The sequence below is a fragment of the Salmo salar genome, chromosome 01 (assembly GCF_965601325.2).
Source record: "Salmo salar chromosome 01, fSalSal1, whole genome shotgun sequence".
Lineage (NCBI taxonomy): Eukaryota > Metazoa > Chordata > Actinopteri > Salmoniformes > Salmonidae > Salmo > Salmo salar.
In genome coordinates, this window is record NC_138291.1 from 30644017 (window position 1) to 30664907 (window position 20891).

Here is a 20891-nt window from a genome sequence, read left to right on the forward strand (position 1 = left end):
CATATGTGTTATTTCATAGTTTTGATGTCTTCACTGTTATTCTTCAATGTCGAAAATTGTAAAAATAAAGAAAAACCCTTTATTGAGTAGGTGATCTAAAACTTTTGACCGGTAGTGTATTTCAGGGACTTTTCCCTGTAATACTAGAATAGTGGTGTCCAGGAATGTTCAGCATGTTCCAGACAGCTATTCCAAGACATGATCATCATGCTTTACTGTTAAGTAACATATTGGTGCTTGTAAGCTGCTCGCCGTGATATATGTAGCACTGCTTAAGTTGCCTGGTGATGTTGCCCCTGCACTTTCTACGCAAAGCCCAAATACCCATTCCCGCTACAGAAGTTAATGGTGGGTGCCTGGTTGTATTACGGCTGATTCTATTGAAGGGCTTACTTCTAAATAGGAAACAGAACAGCGCTATTTTTAAGGAGACTAATCTAAGGGATCCTCATCATGGAAGTGGTGATGACGGAGTCTCCAGACCAAAGTGTAGCCTAACGATGAGTGTACTGTACTGTAACTCTGAGATCAGGATGAAGTCACTGTGCTACCAGGGACTTGTTATGAATCACCCAGCAGAGCTAATGGACAGACTTCAGGCTCTGTGCAGCTTTGTCCCATTGTCAGTCAGAGCAAGAAGGAAACATGGCGGAATTAATACCCTATTTGGAAGGGTTGGAGGCGTTTCAATCTAATGGTATCACTCCTCAATACTGATGAACTGGCCAGTGAATACACAGATTTTACTGCATTATCGTCCCTCCTCACACAGTTACACTACACAGACAGCACCATGTATCAAAATACACTAGCTAGTACCCCCGGATTGGGTGTCTAGAGGTTGTTATTGCCTAAAAGCTATGGTCTGCAGACAATAAAAGAGCAAAGGCTGTGAGAGAGAGAGAGAGACAACACTGCAGCACCGTGACCTGTGCCCTGACTCGCGCATCATTTGGGTCCCTGGCCCCCTCAACATGATGAGTTTTGACTCCTGTCACCATTGGGTGACATCAAGACCCTTTGACATGTCCAGGACAGGAGAGACGCTCCCTCAGTCACAAAGGTTCTGCAGGTGACCATCTCTCCTCTGGCACAGAGGATGAATCTGAACATTCAGTAAAGGTGAAAAACATTGTGCAAAAGCAAAACTCGATCTGATAATTTTACCCAATGTTCAGTGTACAAAACATTAAGAACAACTGCTTTTTCCATGACATAGACTGACCAGATGAAAGCTATGATCCTTTATTGATTTTTCTTGTTAAATCCACTTCAATCAGTGTCAGTGCCAACTTGACACAACTGTGGGAAGCATTGCAGTCAATATGTGCCAGCATTCTTGTGGAACGCTTTTGACACCCTATAGAGGGGGGGTACACTCAGTTTATGTTAGCAACCTGAAATGCTATGATGTTAAGATTTTGGGGATATTCTTCAAAAGTATTCAACATTTTTGCATGGAAAACAAAACTTTGTGTTTCTGTTTTAAAGTGTAATTAAGGGTAAAGTCAACACTGAAAGACTGGTATTTTGGAACAATAGATTTATCAGAAAAAATGATTGCTCTTGATACTTCCTTGCTGAACAGCCAGGTTGCTAGCCTCCGACTGTGTTTTTGGCAGCGTAGCCTAGTGGTGTAGAGCATTGGACTAGTAACTGAAAGGTTGCAAGATCAAATCCCCGAGCTGACAAGGTAGAAATCTGTCGTTCTGCCCCTGAACAAGGCAGTTAACCCACTGTTCCTAGGCCGTCATTGAAAATAAGAATTTGTTCTTAACTGACTTGCCTAGTTAAATAAAGGTAAAATAAATGTAAAAATTTTTTAAAATAAGGGATACCACTGTAGCTATTTGTTCTCCTATACCTCCCATTAACTAAACTTAACAAGGTAAAGTACTGTAACACTATACAATAAATATTCTGCTTAACCATTACAGATATTTTGTTCTGATTTATATTTTCAGGATTCATTTTTCTGTGAATATATCAGTCATATTTCAAGGATTTCTGTGTAAAGTAATTCCTGCTTGTACTGTATACCCAGTTCATCTACAACTTATTACACCATGGTTATTCATCATAATTCCAGAGTAAGCGGTTGAATGTGAACATGTCCACATAGAAGGAAGTGAGAAGGCTTGTGGCAAGCATACGTATCTAAAAAACATACAGTACCAGTCAAAAGTCTGGACATAGCTACTCATTCAAAGGTTTTTCTTTATTTCTACTATTTTCTACATTGTAGAATAATAGTGAAGACATCAAAACTATGAAAGAACACATATGGAATCATGCAGTAACCAAAAAACTGTTAATAATATTTTAGATGTTAGATTCTTCAAAGTAGCCACCCTTTGCCTTGATGACAGCTTTGGACACTCTTGGCATTCTCTCAACCAGCTTCATGAGGTAGTCAACTGGAATTAATTTCAATTAACAGGTGTGCCTTGTTAAAGTTCATTTGTGGAATTTATTTCCTTAATGCGTTTGAGCCAATCAGTTGTGTTGTGACATGGTAGGGTTGTTATACAGAAGATAGCCCTATTTGGTAAAAGACCAAGTCCATATTATGGCAAGAACAGCTCAAATAAGAGAGTAACGAGTAACGACAGTCCATCATTACTTTAAGACATGAAGGTCAGTCAATCCGGTAAATGTCAAGAACTTTGAAAGTTTCTTCAAGTGTACTGTAGTTACAAAAACCATCAACTGCTATGATGAAACTGGCTCTTATGAGGACCGCCACAGGAACGAAAGACCAAGAGTTGCCTCTGCTGCAGAGGATAAGTTTGTTAGAGTTACCAGCCTCAGAAATAAGCAATTAACTGCACCTCAGATTGCAGCCCAAATACATGCTTCACCTAGTTCAAGTAACAGACACATCTCAACATCAACTGTTCAGAGGAGACTGCGTGAATCAGGCCTTCATGGTTGAGTTGCTACAAAGAAACCACTAAAGGACACCAATAAAAAGAAGATACTTTTTGGGCCAAGAAACACAAGCAATGGACATTATACTGGTGGAAATCTGTCCTTTGGTCTGATGAGTCCAATTTTTATATTTTTGGTTCCAACCACTGTGTCTTTGTGAGACGCAGAGTAGGTGAACGGATGATCTCCATGTGTGGTTACCACCATGAAGCATGGAGGAAGATGTTATGGTGTGGGAGTGCTTTGCTGGTAACACTGTCAGTGATTTATTTAGAATTCAAGGCACACTTAACCAGCATGGCTACCACAGCATTCTGCCGCAATACGCCTTCCCACCTGGTTTATGCTTAGTGGGACTATCATTTATTTTTCAACAGGACAATGACCCAACACACGCCTCCAGGCTGTGTAAGCGCTATTTTACCAAGAAGGAGAGTGCTGCATCAGATGACCTGGCCTCCACAATCCCCTGACCTCAACCAAATTGAGATGGTTTGGGATGAGTTGGACCGCAGAGTGAAGGAAAAGCTTTCAACAAGTCCTCAGCATATGTGGGAACTCCTTCAAGACTGTTGGAAAAGCATTCCAGGTGAAGCTGGTTGAGAGAATGCCAAGAGTGTGTAAAGCTGTCATTAAAGCAAGGGTGGCTACTTTGAATAATCTCAAATATAAAATACATTGATTTGTTTAACACTTTTTTGGTTACTAAATGATTCCATATGTGTTATTTCATAGTTTTGATGTCTTCACTAATATTCTATTATTGTAGAAAATAGTAAAAATACAGAAAAACCCTTGAATGAGTAGGTGTATCCAAACTTTTGACTGGTACTGTATATAAAAAAATGTATGGCACACGAGACACCTGTCTTATTCGCTCCCATCTCAGCGGAGGCTGCCGGGATGTCACAGTCCAAGAAGAAGCCAGCAGCATACCACCCTGCATCCCGCTGCTAGCTGCTTCTCACGTTAAGCAGGGTTGGGCCTGGTCGTTCCCTGGATTGGAGACCAGATGCTGCTGGAAGTGGTGTTGGAGGGCTAGTAGGAGGCACTCCAGGGCAGTGATTGGGGACATTGCCCTGTGTAGGGTGCCGTCTTTCAGATGGGATGTTAAACGGGTGTCCTGACTCTCAGTGGGCACTAAAGATCCCATGGCACTTATTGTAAGAGTAGGGATGTTAACCCTGGTGTCCTGGCTAAATTACCAATTTGACCCCCATACAATCATGGCCAGCTAATCATCCCCAGCTTCCAGTTGGCATCCCCCTCCTCTCCCCTGTAACTATTCCCCAGGTCATTGCTGTAAATGAGAATGTGTTCTCAGTCAATTTACCTGGTAAAATAAGGGTTTAAAAATAGAGGGGAGTGTGGCTCAGCTGCACAATGCATGTCTCTCTCCAGAATGCGCTCTCTCCCGCCAATTTGTGCACATTCATTGTTTCATGACTTAATTTGTTTGATTGTTAGTGTCTATCAATTCCCAATTACATATATCACCAGTAGTACATTTACCGTTAATTCATTTCTAATCTACAATATTTGTTCGGCTATGGTCATTTCTGTTCATGCGTTCAATATATTATTATTCCAGTCGTTTACCGTTCTCATTGTCGGAGTGGACACGTCTTTTGCAGAGCGCACAACTTATGCTACACAGTTTTGGTATATTTCATTCCATTTATGAGTTTTGTCAATTTAGTCATTGTCTTTTGTTTGGAGCGCTACTTTCAATGTTGAGTAATGATGCGCACCTGATTATGCATAGAAATAGACCTATAGACTTCCTGGCCTGCGAGCAAATGTAGGCATATAAATATAGTATAGTATTTCTGATTGGCTTAACACACCACCACTGATGACCTGTGGAGCTTCTCAAAGTAATGTTTTCTTCACCTCAAACTGCAAGCAAAGTCTGTTTTTACATCCATTGAGAATGACAATAGTTCCTCAATGTATTTGAAAAATATTTCCAGCGCTCTCCCTTTCGATAACCACTCAAAATGCCATGCTCTGATCCAGTGGAAACGTCATAAAATAGAGCTACCTGATTACTTCTTATCCCTTGTGCAAATAGCCTACAGCTGTGTCTGTCCCGAGCTCAGGGCCGCGGGAAACTCTGAGGGCCCAGAATATTTGATATAATGTTGCAAGCTTTGGTCCGGACATTGTTTCAAGTTATGCAGACAGGCCATGCGTAGCCAATGTGAATGATAGGATGTTTTCTACCTGCAGGCTGAAATGTTTTTATATTTTAGCTTTACAGACTATTTTTACATAGGCTAGTTGGCAATGGCAATATAAGTTCGTTTTTAGGTTTGTATCATTTTCATTTAGATTTGGATAGGATTTTTGATTAACGACATGATAATGATTTTGAGATATGAAGACGTTATTATAAATGAAATGCAATGGTTACACGAAAATGTGCATATGAAAACTGGCACGCAGATCGGTAGAAATGGTAAGATAAATTGGTATTCCACATGAGAACGGTAGCCGACTCCTCCTGTAGCCTATTACTGGAAACTTCTGTAGAGTAACGGCAGAATCTGCGAAAGCCAGCGGGAGGAGGAGGAGTATGTTCGGGTCTTTTTTTCAGGTTCGTTTTTTTTTAAATTCTGGTTATCTTGATCTCTGGCTCCCTCTATTTCATCAAACGGTGCGCTTAAAGCATCAGACAAGCTCAATGCATAAATCGTTTATTTTTATTCAAACAGGGTTTGACCCTATATGAAAAAATACACGTTTTAAAATGTCGACCAAGCCATTGTTAAAAGAACAAATGACTTTCAGTTGACACCGCAAAATAATTGTAGGGGACAGTCCTGATCATCTATCCGTTTAACCTCTTTAGAAACTTTAGAAAAAGGACTGGGCACAAACATGGAATCGACACAGCTACTGCATGCGCTCTACCATGTGCTGTCAATGTGGTTCAAAAAGAACACCAGGTAGATTCCATGAAATTCCTAATTGCTTTCTGTTGTGTCCAGATACTATGTAGATAAAGACAGCGGTCTGCTCGGGCGTGTTTGTTAGCATTAAGTCAAATCTAGTTTTCTCATTTATTATTTGTCCTGAGAGGAAGATTCTATCGATCGTTTGATAAAACCTCTCTCCCCTCAGTCTCACAGCTGTATTCCATTAACTTGTATTAAGATTATATTTCAGAGCACAGATTGTGGAACAGCATATGAAGTACAAGCTGGATGTTCATGCAATGACAAATCTGTCAGTAAATCTGCTTTGCCTGATATAAAATTACACTGACTTTTGCACTCATTCCCTGAGTCTATAAATACATGTAATTACACCATAGTAAATGAATAAAATGCACATGCCTTGGCATGTAGCAACACCTGTAGTATACTGTACGTAATGGTTCTCATCTCACCAGTAACATAATCTAGACTCATCCCAATTTAACTTAACATACACATACAGTATTGTAAAAGAGTATTGTAAAACGTCATACAGATAACAATTGTTCTGTTTTATCATGTGCTGATTACACCTGTATTGTGATGCCAATATGCTGTGTAATGTGTGTCTGTTGAGACAGTGTTGTGTGCAGTATCTGTGTCAGGCAGCAGGCCATGTGGGTCCGTCCCCACCCTGGCGGGTGGCTGCACTAGCCATGGCCCTCCTCTATCCTTGTCAGCAGGGCTCTGTGACTGAGAGTCGGTGGATTATGCACACTGCAGGCCAATGGGTCACTGGATAAGAAGTCTTCTCTGTTACCGCAAATCCACAGATTAAACGCAGTGTGGAGAGCCTGTGCTACCCCGAGGGCAAACGGGACTGAAAACACGGCTCCGCTAGGTCTCCAGCGTTGGCTTAACCCTTCTGTCTGTGTAGTGATGAGTCAATGTATGGATGGAATGGCTTATTTTAAAGTCCTCTGTAGCGGAGTTAAATACATCCAGGGCATCAGAGGGTTATGGCCAGTGTTGTTTTTCATGATATCTTAATTTGAAAGTTAATCCCGTGGCAGCTGAGTAGTATGAGACTAGAGGGAAACAGTCGGTCATGCAGAATGAACTGAACACAATACTACTGAGACAAATCATTCTGTGAGCAATAATTAGACAGTAGTATTTGATGGCTTCCTCAGTGTTTGTCAAGCCAGGGTGACTAACTCCATGCCTTAGGCAGCTCCAGGAAAACAGAGCATGGCTATGTGCTCCCCTGTATGCCTGCCAGGGAGATATATGTTGATGTTGTTAGGCTGCTTTAGAATACAGGGCTTACAGGGTACAGATCTTTAGACCGGTCGAAAGGTAGCATGGCGTGGTCTCATCAGGGTTATACAGAGCCTTCAGAAAGTATTTCTACTCCTTTACTTATTCCACATTTTGTTGTGTTACAGCCTGAATTCAAAATGGATTTAACCATTTTTTTATGCACACAATACCCCATAATGACCAAGTAAAAACATGTTTTTAGAAATGTTAGAATTTTTTTTGAAAATGAAATGCAGAAATATATCATTTACATAAGTATTCACTCCCCTGTCAATACTTTGTAGAAGCACCTTTGGCAGTGGTGAGTGTTTCTGGGTAAGTCTCTAAGCACTTTCCACACCTGGCTTGTGCAACATTTGCCCATTTATTTATTTCAACATTTTTCAAGCTCTGTCAAATTGGTTGTTGATCATTTCCAGACAACCATTTTCAAGTCTTGCCATAGATTTTCAAGTAGATTTAAGTCAAAACTGTAACTTGGCCACTCAGGAACATTCACTGTCTTCTTGGTAAGCAACTCCAGTGTATATTTGGCCTTGTGTTTTAGGTTATTGTCCTGCTGAACGGTGAATTCATCTCCCAGTGTCTGGTGGAACCAGGTTTTCCTCTAGGATTGTGAAAAGGATCCTGAAAACCTCCCCAGTCCTTAACGTCTACAAGCATACCCATAACATGATGCAGTCACCACTATGCTTGAAAATGTGGAGAGCGGTACTCAGTAATATGTTTTATTAGATTTACCAAAAACATAATACTTTGTATTCAGGACAAAAAGTACATTTCTTTGCCACATTTTTTACTGTATTACTTTAGTGCCTTGTTGCAAACAGGATGCATGTTTTGGAATATTTTGATTCCGTACCGGCTTCCTTCATTTCAATCTGTCAATTAGTTCAGTATTGTGGAGTAACTACAATGTTGTTGATCCATCCTCAGTATTCTCCTATCACAACCTTTAAACTTTGTAACTGTTTTAATGTCACCATCGGCCTCATGGTGAAATCCCATTGCGTTTTCCTTCCTCTCCAGCAACTGAGTTAGGAAGGACTCCTGTATCTTTGTAGTGACTGGGTGTATTGATACACCATCCAAAGAGTAATGAATAACTTCACCATGCTCAAAGGGATACTCAATGTCTGCTTTTTGTATTTTTACCCATCTACCAATAAGTGCCCTTCTTTAGAAGGCATTGGAAAACCTCGCTGGTCTTTGTAGTTGAATCTGTGTTTGAAATTCCCTGCTCGAAAGATACTTGTAGGTGTGGGGTACAGAGATGAGGTAATCATTCAAAAATCATGTTAAACACTATTATTGCATACAGACTGAATCCATGCAACTTATTATGTGACTTGTTAAGCACATTTTTACTGCTGAACTTATTTAGGCTTGCCATAACAAAGGGGTTGAATACTGATTGACTCAACACATTTCAGCTTTTCATTTTTAATTAATTAGTAAACATTTCGTGAAAACAAATATTCCACTTTGACGTTATGGGGTATTGTTTGTAGGCCAGTATCAACACATCTCTATGTAATCAATTTTAAATTCAGGCTGTAACACAACTAAATGTGGAAGAAGTCAACGTTATTATTCAAATGTTCGAGGGTGTGTGTGTTTAGGTTAGTGTGAGTAAATGTTACTATACAGTGTGCGTGTGTGCTTGTAAGTAGGTGTTTTTATTTTGCATGTGAGTCTGAAGGGGTACTAATAGTGTGGGGTATCGTTAGTAGTGGAAGGGAATGACGAAGGTGGTCAGAACGGGACAGTGGCAGGATGGCTGTTGGTGACAAGGCTCTTGTACCGTCTCGTCTGCTCGACTGATCCGAGGGAATCTGGGTCACTTCCAGCCCCTTCACATGCTACTGTGTGTTCCCATCTCCTTTCCTGTTCCCGCTCCTCTGCCCTGGGCACGCTACGACCCAGCTAACTCCATGCTGATGACTCAAAGAAAATGTACTTGTCTCTTATGGCAAATTGCGATAAAAATGAACAGCATTAGTCTTTGTGGTTGCCTGCACTATCCCCCCCTCTCTGGTGTCTCAGTCTTCTGTTCTGGCATTTATTCTAGTATAAAGACATATCTAGTGGATAGTCATTGTTGAAAGCCTTATCTATCATGGCTTTCATGGCTGTCTATTTTTCTCTTCGTGTCTCTACTCTGCTCTCCATTTGTTGTTGAGAATGAGCACAATGGACAGGTACAGTAGTAGTAAATCAAGCCAGCCAATGGAATGGTAGAGTACCTCTCCACCTTTCCAAATAGCGCCATAGTCCGTGATGCTGTCCAGTCAAAAAAAAGAAGAAAGAATGAATCTTGATTGAAAACAAATGAATTAATCTCAACTGATCATGGCAAAGCTAATGAGAAAAGCAATAAATTGTTACACAGATATATATTTTAATCCAGGCTTTACACGTCTGATACAGTGTCACTTGAGAATGTTATCTAGCATAGTGCCTGCCTGTGTATCAGATAGAATGGACATGTTACCAACAGCTCTAGAGTACAAACATTACCATAATGTTTTTGCCTTCATTATGTTAAATGTGAATGTAACCGAGTGCGTGTGACATCTGTTGTATTGTGTAGCTTATCCTAATGATGCAAGTAAGCCCCTTTGAACAGAGCAATAGAGATAGATGGAAATCTCCCGATAAGGTGGTTGGGTGATGTGATTAAGTCATTAATTCAATAATTTGATAAGCCGTGAGGGAAGGCAAGCCACACACATATGGATTAGGAATGTTATGACCTACAATAGTGCAGTCATCCATCTTAAAATAGAGGTGGTCAACAAACAATACTGACCATGAGAGATGAGATTACTCTAAATCTGTTTGACTGAAGGCCTCTCAAGTGGATGTATTAAACCATGCAGTTATTTCAAAATATATTAAGTAAAAAAAAAACACCAAACCTAAATGCTGCTCTTAACTTCTAATATATACCAGTAGGCCTATTAGTATTATAAACTATAATATCATCATAGGGTATAGAATTGTTTTCTCTATCTCTCGTTCTGTGTGTGTGTGTGTGTGTGTGTGTGTGTGTGTGTGTGTGTGTGTGTGTGTGTGTGTGTGTGTGTGTGTGTGTGTGTGTGTGTGTGTGTGTGTGTGTGTGTGTGTGTGTGCGCGCGTGCGTGCGTGTTTAGCAGAACATTTGAATTACTCGACAAATAGAATGGACGGTGTCCTGTCTCACAATTAAAATTTGCCATCTTAAATAACAGAACTTGTTTGGACAATCATTCCCACAATCAGTGCCGAGTTTGGTTGTGGATGGGGCTGTGCGGTCTATGACGAACAAAGCAATAGGCAGAACAGACGTCTTTGTATGAGATCCACTGTCTGTGTTTTGTGTGGTTGAGTTGGTGAATGTCAGTCCGGGGATATCGGTGTAAGGATACTGTCTTTTGGCACAGTTGTATATGCACTTGTAATATGCTCACTGTAGGCCTGCCTACTTTTTAAAACTGTATATTCTACAATGAATAAGTAAGTACTCCAGACATGGATTGGCAATGTAGCCTAATTGTTTATTTTTGTGTTAATCATCAACAAATATCCATGATTTCATATTTTGCCCCTGTTAAGCAATTAAAGGCCTATTTGAAAATGACAAATGCGCACATTATGCATGATTTGGAAAATGTGGTAGTATGAATACGCTATAGGCTACTTAAAACCATAGATTTAAACACAACCATATACGTAGTAATTATATATATATTTCAATCAGTTACAGTATTTTGGTTTTAGCTTAGCCTATGTGTGTCTATTTGCCCCTCAAGAAATGTCCGATTTTAATTTCTAAAAACGTGAATGCAGTGTTATCATAGGTCTAGGGCTAGGCTGAGTAAAATAGTAACAAGCTAATGTTAATTACTATGTTTCCATATGAAATCAAAATGTACTTCGCCATATAGTGTTACTGTAAGCTTGGACAGAGAGTAAAGGTTTCTGTTATGTTTGCGCGCTGTTCTACAGTCGTGCATAGCCAAATAGTTTATTGACAGACCTCCGTTTATGATATCGAACATTTTACCATCTTTTATTGATGCGCTCTTCATAGAAAAAGAAAGTGTCCTTGTAAATTTAGGTTAGGATTACAGCATGAAATATTCAAAGGCATCTAAATATTTCAAACCTACACCTTGTCACTCATCTTCACAATTACTTTTCCCTTTTGTCTGTATCCGGTCTGGCGTCCTTATCCTTTCTTTACGCTTGTTCTCGGATCGGTGCTAAACCTATAATAATATGCTATGGTTTTATGATTGACCCCACTAGTAAGAACATGAATCGTGTTAATCCGTATACTGCTCTCATATATACTATGTCCATCTGGTTACTCTGCAACATTACAGTGACAGTATAGACTTACAACCTACTTTTATCACCTTGTTGACAAATGTGCAAATAACCCTTTTCTGTGTTTGATTATTATTAAGCTATTATGATCATATCAAACATTTTAATAAAATATTATTGATTTTGATAAAGTAGGCCTGTTATTTACACTTTATGAAGGCAGTAGACAAACGTTCAGAAAAAATGAACACATTTTGGAGGTATTTCTATGATGATGTGGGGAAACTGTGTCACCGAATAGCCAAGCGCACGTTGCATGAGATGAACAGCTTCTTGCGCAGAAGGCAGGCAGTTTCATAACCCCGCGCCATGAGCCTCCCATAATTCATGCAAAAAGAGCCTTAAGGGATTCAGTTGATCTCTCTCTCTCTCTCTCTCTCTCTCTCTCTCTCTCTCTCTCTCTCTCTCTGTGTGTGTGTGTGTGTGTGTGTGTGTGTGTGTGTGTGTGTGTGTGTGTGTGTGTGTGTGTGTGTGTGTGTGTGTGTGTGTGTGTGTGTGTGTGTGTGTGTGTGTGTGTGTGTGTGTGTGTGTGTGTGTGTGTGTGTGTGTGTGTGTGAGAGAGAGAGAGAGTCTGAAAATAATATCAGGCTTTTCCGTTAGAATGAACTTTACCACTGTAGCCAGCCATGAAATGATGTGACCCGACACTTGAAACCATCTGCGCTATCTATCCGCCTTCTTATTTACTAAATCAGCCCGTGCACAAAACGGAGTGTATCTGATACTAAACCCGAGTAGCCCAGCAGTGCCACGATAGTTTTATACACAAACGTTCCGTTTTTTTCTGCAATGTTTAGCAAAAAACGTCTCTTTGATGGATTAGGCTATAGGCTAGTGTGCAGTGTGAATTAGAAATACAAACAGTGATTTTATCTGAGAAGAAGCAGATGCAATACAATATGTCATGGCAGATCAAATAAAGATGCAACATCTGTCAAATACGTCTGATCAAATAAAGATACGCCTATAATATGTCGATGTACCCTACATCATCAAAATAACCGAATTCGATGCGAATGACTTCAATTTGTCCAGCATAAAATCAACATATAGTGTAGAGCAATATTTTTTATGATCAAATGTGTCCCAACAATTGTAGAGCGTGGATGAACGGGATTTTCTGCGTGCGTTAGGCTATACAACCATTCAATATCATGCTATTGTAATCGCAGAACATTCGTTGTCTGTTTTTATTCTTTATTTGAACAATTTTTAAAACGGTATGATAATCAGCCAATATCTGTCGTGCGTGCTGCGGGGTCTTATTTCCCATTTTCAATGAAAGAAGTAGGCTAAACGTGTGAACGTATTGCGTTTTAATTGATTCGTCGCTTTTCTTCTACACAGCCATGACTTACAAAGGAGGGGATGTAGGAAAACATGGAAGGCAATTAAAGGTTTGAAGACAAAAAGCAAAGGTCAAAATGTTTACATTCTAAAAAGCCGCTGTCGAGCACTGGGAGGTGCTGCATTCTCTTAGCGCTCCTTTCCGCGTGATTGGTAAACTTGACAGTGATTGACGGGCATCCATGGCAACCACGAAACCAATCTGCCAAGTCCAATAGAAAATCAGCAGAGGGGCTGACTGTATTTCCCCCCTTCAAAATACATCTCGGGTCTAGTTTTTATACTCTTGTAATTTCAACATACCAAGTTCACCAGCCGAGGGCATAGTTCCTCAGTGTTTTTAACGGTTGATCTGTTAACTTTGGGATTGCCTTTTTGTCTGGATCCAACGATCAGAGAGCGAGAGGGAGAGAAGGGTAGGCGCGAGAGGGGAGCGTGTGAGTCAGAGAGAGACGGAGGTGAAACGAAAAGCCTCCATGTTTCAGCTGCCTATCTTGAATTTTAGCCCCCAGCAGGTTGCGGGGGTTTGCGAGACTCTGGAAGAGAGCGGGGACATTGAGCGCCTCGGTCGCTTCCTCTGGTCTCTGCCCGTCGCCCCAGCAGCCTGCGAGGTCCTCAACAAGAATGAGTCGGTGCTTAGGGCGCGGGCCATCGTGGCCTACCACACTGGGAATTTCCGAGAACTCTACCACATTCTGGAGAACCACAAGTTCACCAAAGAGTCTCACACTAAACTACAGGCCCTGTGGCTCGAGGCGCACTACCAGGAGGCAGAGAAGCTGCGGGGCCGCCCGCTAGGGCCAGTGGACAAATACAGGGTGCGGAAGAAGTTCCCTCTACCCAGAACGATATGGGACGGAGAGCAAAAGACCCACTGCTTCAAGGAGAGAACCCGACATTTGTTAAGAGAATGGTACTTGCAGGATCCTTACCCGAACCCGAGCAAAAAGAGGGAGCTCGCGCAGGCTACTGGACTTACTCCCACACAAGTGGGAAACTGGTTCAAAAATCGTAGACAAAGGGATAGAGCGGCGGCTGCGAAAAATAGGTAGGCTACATGCTGCAGTCTGTACCTTTTTGTATTTTTATCAGTGATGGTGTGAGGTGGCGACAACGTTTATTGTTCAATTCTTAACGAAAAGGACCCTGCATTGCGACTGCATCTCAGTCAGCCTAAGTACTTGCATTTCTTTCAATAAAAGCAATTATTTGTGCAAATATTGTTCTATCGAATTGTTTGAATTATGTTATTTTGAGCAAACATTGAAATATAGTTGGCTATAATATATAAATAGTATATTTAAATTACATTTGTTCATAAATATTCTCAACGGAAATGACACCATAAACGATGTAGCCTATTGAAATGAAGCAAACTGTATGACAAACTCCATTGTGTGACTATAGCCCTGGTCATTGTCATTGCAAAACGAACCATAGCATGTCTTAATGCAGTGTTTCCCCAAATTCACCATGAGCCTATGTATTCTTGCCAAAACTAAACTTGAAGCATAGGCCTAGCTACTCCCCGAGTCAAGTGTCTCAATAATTCCGTTCAGATTATCCTTCTTTTTCCACAATCCATTTTGATTATATTGGCAGCTGTCCGTGTTAAATCTTTGAACATAATTTAACAACAAACATGCAATTGTCTGAAAGATTTTTGTATTATGGATGTTGCTTAATTTAATGAAAGACAGAAACACTAGAGCCCTGCGGTATTAGGTTATTTGTTCAATCACGTCTGATGCCACTTGTGCTGAACAGCAAATCATGAAGGCAGCACGTGTATTGAACGAATCTAAATGATTTCCTATAAGAAAATATTCAGGCTAGTCTGACTATCTTTGAAATTGTGCTCACTGTGTGGGCTTGGGATTGCTGTGTCTTGATTGTGTTTGTGCATTTACTTGTAGGCTATAGAATATTTAAAAAATGCATTTGTTTGGCTTCTGGTCTGGCACGTGTGTATCTGATGCTAGACTTAACTACAGCAAAAATGATGTTTCAATTGAGGATTTACTTTGATAGAACCTATTCGTATTGTATTGCGCTTTCTAATTCTATTTTTCCCTCCATGTCTGTCTTTTACCCAGGCTACAACAGCAGGGGATGTCCCAAGGCTCGGTTCGGTCTTTGGCAGATGATGATGGAACCGTCGATCGACTCGGTCCCGCCTCTAGTCCCGAGGCTAGTTTGTCAAGCAAAGCCGCCACCTCGGCTATCTCGATCACTTCCAGCGACAGCGAATGTGACATCTAATGGCGCACGAGGCAGTCCAGAGGAGGGAGAGGATAAATTCACAGGAGATAAATAAAGGAGATCCTAAAAGACAATCTAACAAAAAAACAGTCAGTGCCTGCGTTTGAATTGAAAGAAACTGGTCTTCTTTGATGGCTGCCAAAACATGAGGGATCTGACGGAATGCCCTGTCTTAAAGCTATACTTTCTTTTTGTTGTCGTTTTTCCGCTATGGATGGCTGAAGCTAATACAAGCGGACAGAAAATGTAAAGAAAAATCATATTCATATTCACGATCCCTTTTTAGGGAGGACTAATAAACCAATGCCTCAAGATACAACTAAAAATGAAAAAAAAAAGACATTTGAGCGCCTAACCTGCTGTTTTCTGTGGGTATTTCATGTTGAAAAGACGCTGTAATATTTTTTCTTTAAAGTTTTATAAATAATGTTTATTTACCTATTTAAATGATTGGCTCTGTTAGAATGTGATATTATTTTGCTTGGTGTTTTTAATATTTACCTTGTGCACAGGTGAACCCGTTGAGCATGTGCGCTTTAGTAAACATGTGTTTCAGTAAAAAACGTTTTTTTTTTTTAAGAAGTAAAGATAACTTAATAAAATAATTGTTTATCAAAAGAACAAAACATCAGTTTTTTTATTCTCAGATTACAACGATTGAGAATGGTGTTTGCGGTTATTGTATCACTCGATTATTACTTGATATTATTAGGCAACCTAGTCATTTGCCACAATAAATTAGAATATAGTTTGGGGATTTGTGACGATATTTACTTTAAATTTTCTGTCACAGATATCATATTGTATCGTCCTATGATAGGCCTATAGTGTGATGCAGCGTACTGTATCAATTTGTGTCTCTGCGTTGCCCTGATGAAGTGGTCTAGGTTATATATCTGAGTATTTTAGGCATGTTAAGTATTTAACTACTAAAAAGGCATGAGGTGGCGCACACCCCCAACAAGTTAGTAGAGGTGCTGACTAACGGAGAGTGAACTGTAGTAGGCTATACAAATAAGCAGTCGCACAATAGCATCCCAGAAATATATTGGATAAATCAACGTTTCGGCATCACATTGTGTTCTTCAGGGTGTACGTACTTAACTACCACATACCACATACAGATCTTCAAATGTGGACTCTGAGTGAGATTTTTTTTAAATAGTTTATAATGCCACACTTTGTGCCCTGACACGTTCTCGACATATAGCCTAATTGACCAACAACATGCTTTGCGTCATGTAATACGGAATGACAGACAGAGGTCAGAGAAAGGCCGGCTCACAAAACGAGACAGTCTCCCGGAGTAAAAACAAATTGTCCTACACAACACCATAATATGAAATGCGCTCTGGCTGACGGATGTGCATGGAAATACATAGGCTATTGTCCTACATTTTAATCTAAATAGTGCTATTGTTGTGTATTTCAAATTATGATTTTGTAGCCTAAGCCTATCACATTTAATTTAGATAATTGAATCATCGATTTCTAGCTGATAGGCTAAAACATGTCAAAGAATTGCATCTGCATGGTATGCGATAGGCTACTATTCGATCGTGGATATATTCTAAACCATATTTCCTTTATCGCAGAATGAATGTGTGATAACCTAATGTCTGCCACGCTTAGCCTATACGCCTATGGCCTATTTTTCAAGGGTGATAGAATACAAAATGCTATTTCATTTCATGGCTATAATGATATCATGTTAGCAAAACTAGTATTTGAGTAGTCAGTTATTTATATCCGGTCATTAATGGTCCAGTGAAAACACAACGTTTTTAGGAGTAGACCTATAGGCATAAAGGTTTGTAGCAGACCAGTTATGGTAGGCTAAAAAACGTAATGGCCATATAGGCCTGGCCTACGTTTGGTATTATGATGATATGATCGGTGATGCAGGGTTTATCCATTTAGATAGGCCCTTAAGTGTTTTTGTGTGTGTTTTTTGCGTTAGGGTTTTGCCTAGCCTACTATTTGACATTTTTACCGCTAGCATCCCTGGTTGTGATGAATATATGCCTATTAATTAGAACGTACAGACGATAGTTAGCTATTAGAACGTAAATATGAGGTTAAACCGTGCATATATAGGCCTTCATCTGCTGTAAAAAAAAATGTCCATCCCTCTTTACGTGCGCTTATAGGATGTCAGCCCAAATGAGCATCGTAAATAAGGAATGAAAAACACAGAAGTACTGTTTTTCCTACGGATCCAGAGTTCTGGGTGGGGGCCTACACCAGGGTTTTCATCCAATTCCCAATTAATTAAACTAACCAGTGAAAAGAACAAGCTGTATTTCTCTGAACGTTTTTCAGCTGGAACAACACAGAAGTCAATGCAGTGTTTCGTTTTTGGGATAAAGAGAGGAAGCATGTGAGGGGACGAAAACGGGTGCTTTGAGTTTCTTTCAAATGATGGGGACAAAATGGCAGAATATTTCCGTTTCTATTGAAAATAAGGGCGACCAGGGGGATGCATGAAAAGGTATTTGTAGCAGTCAATAAGGTTGTCAAACTGGTCAGCGGTAATCAGCACTAATGATGAGGTCTAGGGTTCCCGCGTGAACAAAGGGGCGCTCCCAATGTTTTGTGAGCGGAAGCAACACGGGTTCCCCTTCAAAGAATGAACTGCAGTCAGGGTAGTCTGCCAGGGGTACGGAAATCAGAACTTTTGTGTAGTGTGTGTGTGTTTGGCAGCTGCTGCAATGTGAATTCGTGAGTTGGGAGATTAAAAGGATTTAATTACCAATTGATTGACTGTTTTCTGACTTGTACGTTTGCAGCAATCATAGCACGTTAATTGTGCTCCAATAAACACGTCGACAATGTTGAATAATAAAGAAAAGGCCTCTACGTTTTGTAAAATATGAAACGACGTTGGATATAACCGCTGAAACGGGTTAATTTTAAGACCATTGACTCTCATCCGTTTAGACCTCCAGCCCTTTTATATCTTGGTAACATGATATCTTCTGGATTTTTGTGTAGTTTTTAAGCTATTTATACAAATTAAAGCAGGTGCAACGCCAATTTCAATGTAGCCTATGTGTCCACCATAATATGAAAAAAGGTTCTCCTTCTCTTGAACTCCGATCTCTCTATGCTGTGGCGACTTTATTATGATCGAATCTGTCAAAGCAGTTCAGCAGTGATAGCCTTCACTATGTGATGCGAGCTGGTGTCAGCACTAACAGTGGGCTATGTCAATGTGTACTATTTCTCCTGTAGCGGTTAGGTGGCTATTTACCACATACTCTTGTCTTTAACCATATATTTTTTAAGTAGGCCTATAACTAATCAGTGTTAGTTTATCTCTCGGTTATTTTATGCATATTTCTTCCAACGGTGATTGTAAGACCACGCTGTAGCCTAATATACAACTAGGCTGTAATATAGGCCAACCTACAACTTCTCCTTTGATTGGTCTGGAATATTTTACTCCACTCTGCTTCCTGTTTAAATCCCCTGGTTTTAGGTGATAGGCTCTGCTATAGCTAACATGGTCCCGTGAAAAACACATTCAAATATAGGCATATATGTATTATTATTATTACTGTTATTTTTATTGTTGTTATTATTGTTATTCATATTATCAGCTGTAACCAAGAGACATTTTCAAAATGTAGTCCATTGTTTTCGTAAAACAGATATTACGACAGAATAGACCTCTTGTCATAGAGCGGACCTTTTGCCTGAGTTTTCCCTGTTTTCTCTAAAGCGGATGAGGTCATTCAATTATGGAGAAACATACATGCATTTAAGAGCCTTGTCCATCTTAATTAGTAAAGCTCTCAAGAAGGACCCCTAACTGCCCCATCCCAGTAGACTCAATCTGCCGCGTCTCCCAACAATGTGTTCATTTGATTTGAACACTTTCTTGATGTCGTCTCTGCCAGTAACTGTCGTGTAACGTCGTGTAACTATCGTGTATGTCGCTTGGTTTGTTTCTCTTAAATGTCCATGAATGTTTCATGTTTTTCGACCGGTCCCCAAATTAATATAGTTGTTTCACAGTTGGTTTTGGTATTTTAACCTGGGTGTATTGAACGCGTCCTGGTAAAGATAGAATATATCAACATGCGCACGCGTGGAGCCAGTTTAGCCAAGGTGTTTGAATTTAACAATTTCATGTTGGCTTCTTCACAATCTTGTTTTATTTGTTCGGTTTTTTATTGTTGGCTATATCCCGACCAGGGCCACATTCGTTTTTTTGTTTGCTCACTCAGCAAGAACAGCGCATTCACTGGGAACAGTCAGCTATCCATACAAATTACCCAGCCCTATTTTCTATTATTAATAGGAATCCTCAACGTATTTTATACTCCAGAAAATTGCTTATTTGTAAGTAGGCTACATTATGTTGGCTCGTGTTCGTGTCGCATGTGTTTCTTTGAAGTCAGATACTTTCTTCACTGGACCATTTTCTCTTTCATAATTTAAGTTCGCAGAATGATGCTAGTGTATTTATCCCGCATTCAAGTTTATTAATATTTAACATCTAAAATGAAGGCAGGCGTTTCATAATATTCTCACTGAGAATGCTACGGATGCCCTCTGGTGGTGATATTGGGGAGTACTGACCTGCTTACCAGACACCGCTGTCATGCACTCCCACGATCACAACGAATTATAGGCTGTATATGTTATTTCAATTTCAAATGGTTCCATTGTGTTCGAATTGGTTTCCAGAAATATTGCTATTGTCTTGGTATGCATCCAACAGGCTGCAATAAACACACATCGCTAAATATCCTCCATAACCTGTTGTTCTACGTCTAACACAATATCTTAAAACTGTCCTGAATCGAGAGTGAGACTAAAGACTGGGATATGTTCTGCACGAATGCGCCGTTTCTTTGTTTACACGTTTACACAAGGGGCAACAATCAACCAAATAATAGTAAGGTAAATGTTAACTTAGTTGTTCATGGAGGAGTGTGAAATAGTCTGTAATCCTATAGCCTTTTGTCTGATCGTGTTGCACCGCACCCCTTTAGCAAGAGGCAGTCAACGGCGATCATGATGACACGTAATAGAATACCAGAGGCGCGTTTCAGCACCTTGGACAGGGGACCACCATTCACCGCACTGAAGTGCCGACTGCATGTTTGCTCCTGAGTCAGACTGTTGGCATATCAGCTCTTTGTCACCTGGGCCTCACAAAACATCGTCCATTTCGATTGAAAAAATTTATAATAAAATGATAATTTAACTTTGAGCTTGATTCTGTTTTCCAGATACTTTAATTGATGCTGTAAATGAGAGTGAGGTAAATCATTAAGGGGCCAAGCAACTGACTGTTGATTCATTGTGTTAATATTGTCATTGGACGTTAAAATAAAGATAGCCTACTGTGCACAAAATATTATTTCGCAAAAAAATTAGGCCTAATGTTATTTCGAATATAACACTTGTTGATACGTATCAGGCATGACGCCTCTGGTTTCGTAGGTCTTTCTATAGCTTCTGCAGAATGCCATCCCTTACCGGCTGTATAGGCGAGCCTACTCAAAATGTATAGGCTATTACTAGCCCATGCCATAGCCTTATATTTAAGCAATAAGGCACGAGGAGGTGTGGTATATGGCCAATATACCACGGCTAAGTGCTGTTCTTAAGTGCCTGCCTAGAAACTAGATACAAACACAAATAGTAGAGTAAAAATAAATGTGTATTTTTATCTCTCTAACTACATTGGTAACTAGTTAATAACAGCAATAAGGCACC

At 40.1% G+C, this 20891-nt stretch overlaps 1 protein-coding gene across 1 annotated transcript; it reads left to right on the forward strand.

Annotated features, from left to right (window-relative positions):
• The first annotated feature begins 12853 nt into the window (after positions 1-12853).
• Positions 12854-17861, forward strand: six6b (SIX homeobox 6b). Its single transcript, XM_014189802.3, has 2 exons — positions 12854-13944; positions 14993-17861. The coding sequence occupies exons 1-2, from the start codon at positions 13373-13375 to the stop codon at positions 15156-15158; spliced, it is 738 nt and encodes a 245-aa protein (XP_014045277.1). The 5' UTR covers positions 12854-13372; the 3' UTR covers positions 15159-17861.
• The last annotated feature ends 3030 nt before the right edge of the window (positions 17862-20891 follow it).

Bases quoted from the DNA above. Each gene is read 5' to 3' on its own strand.
- six6b (XM_014189802.3), top strand. From the start codon at position 13,373: ATGTTTCAGCTGCCTATCTTGAATTTTAGCCCCCAGCAGGTTGCGGGG. The intron at 13,945-14,992 runs GTAGGCTACATG...TCTTTTACCCAG, and splicing joins GCGGCGGCTGCGAAAAATAG to GCTACAACAGCAGGGGATGT.